The sequence below is a fragment of the Chionomys nivalis genome, chromosome 4 (genome assembly GCF_950005125.1).
Source record: "Chionomys nivalis chromosome 4, mChiNiv1.1, whole genome shotgun sequence".
Taxonomy (NCBI): Eukaryota; Metazoa; Chordata; class Mammalia; order Rodentia; family Cricetidae; genus Chionomys; species Chionomys nivalis.
Window position 1 is genome coordinate 74,428,595 of NC_080089.1, and position 10,832 is coordinate 74,439,426.

Genomic DNA, 10,832 nt, shown 5'->3' on the forward strand with positions numbered 1-10,832 from the left:
TTCATTTATTTGTTTATCTCAAGTCAGGGTTTCTCTGTGTAGCCCTGGCTGTCTCATTCTGTAGACCAAGCTGGCCTCAAACTCACAGAGACCCAACCGCCTCTGGCTAAAGGCATGGGCCAATGCTCCCAGAAATTTTAAAAATTTAAAGAGTAGAAAGCAATCCTGACACCAAAGAACTTTTCAAATAATAAAGATGTAAATGAATTTTTAAAAATGTAAAACTTGAGATCCAGTCATGTCTGAGCTTAGAATTAAACCTTGGTATATACATAAATACAGAAGAATAAAATGGACCAACCAAATGGCTCAGCACGCAAAGGTGCTTGCTGCCAAGACTAAAGACCTGAATTTGATCCCCAAATCTTTACGGTAGGAGAGATCAGACTTCCTTCCCCAAGTTATTCTGTAATCGAGACACACACACACACACACACACACATGCACGCACACGTGCAAATAAATGTAATTTTTTAAAAAAGGCTAAGAACAGTTCCAGTCAGCCTGTCCTGTGAGGAATGGCTTTTGGAGTGTGACAATGAGTGACTTCCCGGAAGCTGGGTGGACAGGAGATTCTAATAGGCTTGTCTCCCTGGAGCTGTGGACTCAACCACCCTGGGCTGCCTTCTCTTCTGATTGTGTGAGCTCTCTGGAGGAGGCAGAACTGTTGAATTTCCCGGGCTCTTGACCTCCGAGTAGTGGTGAACCAGAATGCACCCATTCTGACTCCCTCCCCTTGGTTCTGACTACAGGCTCTTCTGAATAACCGGGGTGACTCTTCCCAGCTGATGCTGGACACCAAGTATCTTTTTCAAGTCACCTTTCCTTTCACGGCTTCTCCGCATGCCCTGGAGATGACCCAGATCCCCAGCAGCTTCAAGCTCGGCTTTCTCCGGAGACTGTAGCAGGAGAAGAGATGGACACGGTCCCCTGGAGCCTGGAATGGACTGCAGTTTAAGGAGGAAAGCCCACACCTCACCTATCTTCCGAGATGTCATGCAGTCGACTGGGCTGGGAAAGGCTCTCGCTTCTGATCTCGGTGGCTATTGCTACAACTCCTGAAGACTCAGTTTTGTTCCCAATGCCTTTCTTTACTCCACTTTGTGGTGGAGACCTACCCCCACCTGCATATACATGAGTGAAATCTGGGGGCTCCCCAGGTTTCTCAGGTTCCCTTGAAGTCAAGAGATATTTATGAAGCCACAGGCGAGTCCCATGCCTACACCTTCCAGGAAAGAATCACCCTTGGCCACTGGAACAAAGTCTTCTTGCCCCATCACTGCTGGCAGGAAAGGCTCGTTAGCTCTTCTTACCAAAGAGACCCTGGATTAGAAAACTCTTCACTTTAAGCGATCTAATGTTTAAGAGAGTCTGAGAGATGGGCATGGTAGCACACACCTATAATCCTGGTACTCAGGAGGATGAGACAGGAGGATTACCTCGAGTTCAGTGTCATCCTGGGTTACAGAGTAAGAATCCATCTCAGAAGAAAAAAAAGAGTGTTTCATGTATATATCTATTTAAAACAAATTTACTAGCAAGGCTACTTTTATGCCATTAATGATCTCTAAATTTTTTTTTAAATGTACCAACCAACATTAAGGGTTGTGGTTTCAAGACAGGGTTTTTCTGTATACCATCCCTGGCTGTCCTGGAACTCGCTCTGTAGACCAGGTTGGCCTTGAACTCACTGAGATCCACCTACCTCTGCTTCCCAAGTGCTGGGATGAAAGACCTGTGTCAGTAACTGTATGGTCACCATCCTGCCAACATAATTTTTATAATCCCATTTAATTTTTTAAATACAATTACTTTTTTAAAAACTAGATTTAGTTGTGGGGTCAGAGCTCTGTGATAGAGCAGTTGGCCCTGGTTTTGACCCCAGTACCGCATGTACACATGTGCACACATTCATTTGCACACAAGCATTTGCATGCAACCTCTGGGTTCTTTTCTTTAATCGGTATTCTAATATGCTTTTTAAATATCTTCATGGAAGAAGCTGAAGATTTGGGCAGGCTCTCCCTTTTGAGAAATCTAATTTCCCATCGTTTCGTGAGAACCAGGTACTCTTTTCCCCAAACTATTTCCCTTCCCTTCAGAATACAGCCCTTTGATGGGCACCCTGCCCCATAGCCGAGACCCAAGGCTTCTATGCACCTCAAGCCACCTGACCGCCCTTTCGTCTGATGGTCTCGGGCAGCGACTGTGACACCACAGAGTGCATGGTCATCTCTGGGTGATTATGAAGCAGAGCCACCTACAAATGTGTGCCATCCTACTGATGTGCGGTGCCTTTTCAAACAGTACCCCGGCGATGAAAATAGAACTTGATAATGCTTTAATAAAGTAAATTATCGAGCAAATCGCATGCAGTTATTTCCACCACTGCAAATTACATATCTTCTTACTGCACGGTTCTGTATCCTTCCTTTAAACAGGAAGATGTTAGGATCCTACAAGTCACAGTGTGCCCCCTGACATCAGTAAACACAGGGCGGGATATGTCATGAGTGCTGGCTGTGTCTGGGACTCCCTAGCTATCAAATGAGAGGAAGCAGAATGGAGCTGGCTGCGTTTCTGCTCCTCTCGCGTGACCTTAGTGCCCACTCCTGTCCCCCTCTGCCCCATGAGGAGTCACACTCACATTCTGGCTCTCAGCCTCGGGCTCTCAGCCACTCTCTAGCATTTTCCTGGGTGGTACACCAGAAACCTTGCCATGCTTTCCGCTGGCCTGCGTGTTCCAGGAGGACTGGACCCCATCTTATTCTAAATATAAAATGTAGAGCCGGGCGGTGGTGGCGCACGCCTTTAATCCCAGCACTTGGGAGGCAGAGGCAGGCGGATCTCTGTGAGTTCGAGACCAGCCTGGTCTACAAGAGCTAGTTCCAGGACAGGCTCCAAAACCACAGAGAAACCCTGTCTCGAAAAACCAAAAAAAAAAAAAAATGTAGAATGCTAGGGTGCTGGGAGACAACTGAATTGGCAAAGTCCCGTGGAGATGGCAAGGGTTCGAGTGTAGGAGAAGTCAGTTTGGGGCCTTGTTTGAGGATAAGACTTAGGGATGTTGGTAAGTTTCACAAGATCAAATGAATTCAATTCTGTCTCCTGCAGGGAGCAGAGAAATGGGCCCAGGAAGGAATTTAGCGGAGTTAAGAGGGGTCCAAACCAGGTGGAGAGGCAGAGGGTTCTCGAGGTGAGTGCATTCTAGTGAGTGGCCCATGAGTGAGTGCATGCTAGTGAGTGGCCCATGAGTGTGAGTGCATGCTAGTGAGTGGCCCATGAGTGTGAGTACATTAGTGAGTGGCCCATAGTGAACCTGGGTGTGCAGATGGGGAGGAGCAGTCCCTGAGCTGCAATGTCGGATAAAGAGATTAGGTGACCAGTGGCTCAAACCTTCACAGTGCTGCAGTAACCTCCCCGCTTTCTGCCAACCATCCCAGGCGATCCTTGCTCTGTAAGGTACGTACTCATTCACCTTGGGGAACTTGAGCTTTGTATTACGCAGCAATGTCTGGACTCCAAGGTCACAGGGATTTCTCTGTGGAGAGGGCCCAGCCAGGAGAGTTTGTGTTCTGGTTACTCTGTATATGTCTAGTCTGTTTTCTACAACCTTCATGACTTTATTTCAAAATCAAAAAGAGATTTTAAAAGGCAGATTAGTGTTGGCATCAGTAACAAATTAAGCATCTTTAAAATAATCTAATTGGTTTTCAAAATTGGTCCAGCTGCAGTAGTATAACAATCAAAGCCCTCGAGTGCAGGTGATGGAACAGATAGGCCACCACATGGGTCTATGAGATGCACCTGCTCCTGCCTTAGCCCCCGTTTATTATATTCTGTTGCTTGAATCCAGTCCGCTCCTGGTGAACATCGGATTCTTCAGCTTGGGGCTATTTGTGAGCAAAGCTGTTATGACAGTCTTACTCTTTCTTAGGAAATAAGTATACATTTCTGTTGAACATATACCCAGGAGTAGAATTGCCGGGTCTCACATGCATGCACACGCAAACACACATGCACACAATGTTTGTTTACCATCAAGAGGTCCTACCAGCCAGTTCACTAAAATAGTTGTATTATCCTTGCTGGCAACGAAAGCAAGTTCCTACATCCTTGCTCACACTTTGTGTATCAAGGGTTTTGTTTTAGATTTATTTTTAATTAGGCATCTGCCCAATGGTGGGGAAATAGTGCAGTTGCCTGCAGAGACCAGAAGAGGACATTAGATCCCCTGGGGCAGGAGTTGCAGCATCTGTCCCCTATATGGGTGTCGGGAACAGGACTTAAGTCCTCTGGAAGAGCACCAAGCCCTCTTAACTACCAAGTCTTCTTTCCAGCCCCAGTATATCAATTTTTTTGGATTTTAGGTATTCTAACCCAGTCAGCAAGATGGCTCAGCAGGTAAAGACACCTGCCACCAAACCTGAGAACCAGGGTTTGATATTCAGGACCCACATGGTAAAAGGAGGAAACTGACTACCAAAAGTTGTCCTTTGACCTCTACACACACTAAATATAGTAAATTTTAGGACTTCTCATGTGTAACTAGTAATGTCACATTGTGGCTTTAGTCTTTCTTTAACAAATGACTCTGTGTGACACATTTTTGCGTGAGCCCTGCCTGACTAGCCTTATTTGAGCAGTACCTCTACAAATATCTTGCACGTTTTAAAAATAATTTTTGTTGAGCTTGTAATGCCCACAACATGAAATTCATCATTTAAAATGTTTGGTTGGCTTTTCATGTGCGTACAAGGATGTGAATGCTGTCTTCGCTGTAATTTAACTCCAGGCAACCCGGTTCCCCCAATCCCACAGTCTCTGAGCTATCAAAGGCTTTCTCCCTTCACCACCACTCCCATAACCCACAGATGAACTTCTGACGGTCCTGTGTGTCTTGGACACTCATGTAATGGTCCCATCACCCACAGATGGACTTCTGACAGTCTTGTGTGTCTTGGACACTCATGTAATGGTCTCATGTGGACTTCTTGTCCAGCTTCTTTTACACCAAGATGTTTACAGTGTTCAGGGCCTCCTTTATTACTGCCAATGACTGTCTCAGGAACCGTGGGATTTTTTTGTTTTGTTTTGTTTTGTTTTGTTGATTTTTCGAGACAGGGTTTCTCTGTAGTTTTGGAGCCTGTCCTGGAACTAGCTCTTGTAGACCAGGCTAGTCTCGAACTCACAGAGATCCGCCTGTCTCTGCCTTCCAAGTGCTGGGATTAAAGGCATGCTCCACCACCACCCGGCCATACCGTGTTTTCTTTGCCTCTTCTTCTCTTGGTGGACATTTGAATTCTTTGCATTAGTTACCTGAAAATAATGCTACTTCAAACACACATGTATGTTTTCAGTGCAGAGGACTTTTTGTTCTGCACTTTTTGGTAGTGCTGGGGATTGAACTCTGCGTCTTGCATGCACTAGGCAAGCACTCTACCAACGGAGTTATACCCCCAGCCTACCCTCCCAATTTGTTTCTGATATTTACTTTTTATTTTGTGTGTGCATGTGTGGACATGAGCATGCCACCCATGTGGAGGACAAGACGGCTTTTGGGAGTCAGTTCTCTCCTTCCACCGAGTGGGTTCTGGGAATCAAACTCAGGCTGTGAAGCTTGGTGCCTCCACCTGTCTGCTAAGTCATTTTGCCAGCTCTTGCACACCCCGATTGTTTAAACTGCTTGTGCTTAGGAAGACCCTGCAAGAGAATGGGAAGTGTGAACGGGCCCAGGACCTGCCATTACAGGACGGAGATGTGGTTGTTTCCATGTCCTTCTGATCCCAATCATTTATAATGAACATTATAAACAACGCCTCTGACTTGGATTTAGACTAAATCATCCCACAACCACTTCCCGCTCCCACCTATTCCTATATGACTTTTTTCCCTGCAGACGCTCTCAGCTTTCAGTCCTTGAGAGTCACTTCCCCTTAGAACATAATCTCTTCCTCTGGCTCATCTCCGGCGGCAGTTCTCTCCCTGACCTACTTCTGGGTGAGCAAATCCCAGGATGATGTTCTTAAGTGACTTTGCTTCCTAATGTTATTACCTGAAGTCTCAGCTTGACCTTGAGACTGGTAGGAGCCCCTGCTGGGCTGGGAAGTAGGAGACATTCTCCAAGCCCCAAGCGCCTGTTCTCTGTGTGTGTGTGTGTGTGTTCATGGGTGTTCATGTATGTTCATGGGTACACATATATATGCATATATGTGGACATCCTTAGGCATCCTTTTTCAGAAACCATCTATCTGTTTTTGAAATAGGATCTCTCTCTCTGGCGTTCGACTAGGCTGACTGGACAGTGAGCACCTCCCCAGCTCTGAAGTCCCAAGCGTGTGTTAGCACACTGGCTCTGAGGTCACAAGCGTGTGTATACCACCACACTGGCTCTTTGTTTGGATTCTGGGGATGAGAGTGAAGTCTTCATGCTCACACAGGAAGCACTTAATGACGGAGCCATCATCCCAGTTCCCTTCTGTTTTCTATGACTCACGCTTTGTGACAAACCTCGGTGCTTGACTTTGGTGGCTCTGTGAGCCATGCTACAATTCAGGCTCAGCCTCTCTCTCTGACTGAAACCATTCTGTTCACTTGGCTACCACAGGATGTCTGCCTTCCTGGGAAGAGGCAGTGGGCGGTGTCAGCTAAGCCCGCTTGTGGCTGTCAGTATCTGGTCCCTTGTGATCTCTGTCCCTAAGGGTTTGCCTTCTACCCCCTTGTCACCCCATTTTCAAGTTATGTTGGCCACACCCTTGCCCAACTCCACAGTTCTCGGTTTCCCTCCCTGTGGTGACTCTGTACGGTACTCTCCCTCCCAAATATCCCCAGTGTCACCTCTATCCAAAACACAGCTCTCTCAAACTCCCCTTTGTTGGTGTGTTCAGTCCAGTGTCCCCATAAGATACTCATGGGTAATTTCTTTGGGACAGCTATCGATCAGCAGGACTGAGCTGCCTACACCCTTCCCTGTGACCTCCCAGTCCTCCATCTCCACAACCTCCCAAAGGAAACGGAGGCCTTACCCTAGCCATCTCCCCTTCCAGCCCAGTTCCTCCTCATCCCTATTCTCTGTCCAAGGCTACCCCGGCATCTTAGTTAGTCTCCGTGTCTGGCCACAGCCCCTCTGGCTCTTCTCTTCCCTCTAAGGATGTCACTGCTCCTGCCAGTGCTGCCACCCTCAGGTCAGAATGGTTTTGAAAGGCTCACAGCTTCCTTCCTTGAGCCGAGTCCCTTCATGTACTGTCTCTTATGAGTACTGTGCCAACCCTACAAAAGTTGGTTTAAAGATGTTTATTTGATATATCAGTGAACAAAATGTCAAGGGAGTCATGTCTACTGACGGGTCTTCACAAGAGACCAGAACCTGGGCAGCCTGGAACCCAGGTCTATAGGCCCCCCTGGTGGATTTGTTTTCCAAAGCCTCCATCCTCCCACTTCCAAGCCGGGCTGTTCATGCAGTCACGGGTTGGGTCTCTGAGTGTTTGGCTGCCACATTTAACAAATATAAATGCCCACTTTGAAGGAAGCCAACACCACACAAATGGCCTCCCTCTGGCTCAGGCCCATTTTCTGACTCTTGCCTTTAGTCCAAAATCTTACACCAAGGGGAGGAACATTTGTGAAAATTTCAAATGGTTCTCCAAGATGAAGATGCTCACCGGGGGGGGGGGGGGGGTGCTTGCCTAGCTCCCACGAAGCCCTGGGTTACACGCTTAGCACCTTATAAACCAGGGGTAATGGTGCATACCTGTAACCCCAACATTCCGGAGTCAGAGGAAAGAGGATTAAGAAGTTCAAGGTTATCCTCTGATACTTAGCAAGTTCAAGGCCAACCTGGGCTCCAAGAAGCCTTATATTAAAAAATAAGAAAGAGTTGGCAAGATTGTTCAGCGATCAGGGATGTCTGCCATCAAGCCTAACGACCTGAAATCTATCCCGACTCCTTCGAGTTGTCCTCTGACCTTCATCTTTTGTGCCATGTCACATGAGAGTATGTGCATATACACACCAACAAAAATGTATAAGAAATGAAAAACAAAAAGATAATGTTAAGAAATTAACCGTATTATGCACCCCAATGTTTTCACTGTGCTCCAAAGATCAGTTGTCAGGTGTGAGCAAGCTGCCCAAACAACCTGTGAGCAGTGTGCACGGCTGTCTGACTTTCTGCTTGATCAAATGAGCTGCATGTTGCGGTAAACCAGAGGCCGGCACTCACTGTGAGCTCTGCCCGGAGGTGCAGACCGCACTCGCTGTGAGGCGGCTTGAGGAAGAGGCTTGGGTTCCCAGAAGCACTCGCTACATCCCCACACCCTGCTCATTTCTTCTGTCCTTCAGCCTCATCTCCGACAAGATGTGCGATCAGACCTTCCTGGTTAACGTGTTCGGCTCCTGTGACAAATGCTTCAAGCAAAGGGCCCTAAGGCCTGTGTTCAAGAAATCTCAGCAGCTCAGCTACTGTTCCACGTGTGCCGAGATTGTGAGTGCCATTGCTGGTCCATTTTGTTCTAACGCAAGCCCACGTGTGACAGTCGAGTTACCTAGAGTAGGGTCATAGGCTGTGTCCCCAAGCTCCTGGAAGCCGGTGTAGCTCTGATGTCTGCCTAGGGTCCTGGCTTGCTTGCTGTCCGAGGTAGTGGGGACACCAGTTGTCACCCACCCCCAGAGGTCTATTTTCCCACCTGTGAAGTAGGAATGCTAACAGATTTGCACCCTACGGCTCTGCGAGGGTCATATGAGGTGCTAGCTAGGTCTCCAGCACACTAACAAGCTGTTATTCCTGGCGCTGATGGTTTCTGCTTCTGTCCCCTCCTAGTCTGCCTAGCAAGCCAGTAAGCTAGAAGAAATTCTGGTAGATAAACAATCCCGGGGGACCTATATAAGCTTCCTGTCTTAACTGCTTGGACAGCTTGGCTGATCTTGCCCAGCCTAAACAGAGAGCAAAACTAAACTCCAGTGCTCCTGAGCTCAGGCATGCTGGCCCGGGGAAAAACTGAACAGAAATCCTGACTTCTTTTTCCAAAGCGCATCGAATCTTGTTCTTGCCAAAGGTGTCTATTTCCAGGCTTCAGATCACCACCATAAATGTTCTCAGCCCTAGGAATCAGTCCCGGTCTCAGAAGATCCACTAGGCTGCACACAAAGCTGTGGCTCACTAGAGCCCTCATCTGGTAACATGTGGTAATTTACCATCTCCAGATCCAACAGGGGTGACTGCTGCACATGCGTGGGTTACAGACATACATGTAGACAAACCACTCATCTACATAAAATAAAAATAAACAAATCTATAAATTTTTAATTTAAAGAGGTGTGTTTATTTTATGTGTATTGGAGATTTGCCTGCATGTATGTCTGTGCACCACGGGGCATAACTGAGGTCAGTGAAGACAGGATAGGGCATTGGGTTCCTTAGAACTGGCATTACAGATGGTTGTAAGCTGCCATATGGGTGTTGGGAATCGAACCTGGGTCCTTTGGCAAAACATCAAGTGTTCTTAACCACTGAGCCATCACCCCGGCCCCTCACTCTCTATACACGTACACTTACGTAGTCTTTTTTTATACACCCATTTAATAAGCTAGCTTTAACTGAGCTATTTCTATATGCCTGTGTTCTATTAAACTCTAAACTACTGCTGAGCATGGCAGTACACATGTTCAATCCCAGCACTCGAGAGGCAGAAGGAGGTAGAGCAATATGTCTGGACCAGCCTACTCTACAGAGCGAGTTCCAGGACAGCCAGGGCTACAGAGAGAGACAAAGAAAGAGACAGACAGACACAGAGACAGGGAGAATAAATATGGACGGTGGATACCCTGTACTGAAGGAGGAGAAGGGGGCTGTTAGTCACATATTGAGAAGTCGCCTAGAGTTTCCTCCACAGTATCTAATGCTCATAAAAGCCTGGGATGTAGAAGCTAGGAAACAGGTTTTCCAGATAAGAAAATGAAGGCTTCCAGAATCTTGCCTAAAAGATAGCAATATCATTAATATAATTTATAAAATTAACATAAATTCCTTCTCGGGATGAGAAGGCCCCAGACTGAAGGAAGGACAACATCGAAGACTGCTTTGGCACTGTTCCATCCAGAATTCTCAAACTTGATCTTCCTTCCCAACCTAAAGGTCACAGAGGAAAAGGAAGAAGGCCTAAGCCCAGAGCCTGTTGGCGAGTCAAACCGCTGGGTCCAAATCCTACCTTCCCCTCTTTCTGGACATTTGATACCAGAGGGATCACTGCCTTTCGTGCCTGTTTCGAATCTGGGGGGGGGGGGGGGGGGCGTGTCTAAAATTCCTTTCGGAGAAACTCCTTTGGGCATCGAAAGAGTCACCAAGGAACCTAGGCCCAGAGAAATGTAGGTGGAGAGGGGCCAATGCAGTCTGCACACTGCCACCAAATTACCAAACTTAAGAAAACACAAGCAAGACTTCATTCGAGAAGAAAGGACGCCCCTGACCCCAGCAGAGTGCACCATAGACACCTGCTTTTGTTGCCCCATCCCAGGACCCAGGCAGTCAGAACTCATTTTTAAAAGAATGTTCCTGGCTAATGAGTTGCAACAAGGATAGGTTTCTGACGCATCCTGCCCCAAGTCCCCGGGCATGCAGAGGGCTGGGCTATATCTCTTCGCCTTCACTAGGTTTCCCTGGAGAGAGGAAACCAGAGTTGGGATCAAAGCTTGTTCTATGAGCCTCAGTTCCCCGCAACCTCCACCACCCCAACTCCGCCCCCTACCCCGGCCTAGCCCCGCCTGGTTCTCAGGGAGGGCGCGGAGGGCGGAGCCAGGGAAGTCTGTCCCCGCAGCGGTTGCGTCATCGCCGAGGG

The 10,832-nt window shown here is 47.6% G+C and overlaps 1 protein-coding gene across 2 annotated transcripts in view; it reads left to right on the plus strand.

The window, feature by feature from the left end:
* Myo5c (myosin VC) overlaps positions 1-2,331 on the plus strand; it is a 78,182-nt gene extending 75,851 nt beyond the window's left edge. For both annotated transcript variants that reach the window (XM_057767867.1, XM_057767868.1), the window contains one exon: positions 753-2,331. In XM_057767867.1, the coding sequence (XP_057623850.1) occupies positions 753-905 (153 nt within the window). In that variant the 3' untranslated portion in view covers positions 906-2,331. The remainder of the gene's footprint in view (positions 1-752) is intronic.
* Positions 2,332-10,832: the final 8,501 nt, after the last annotated feature.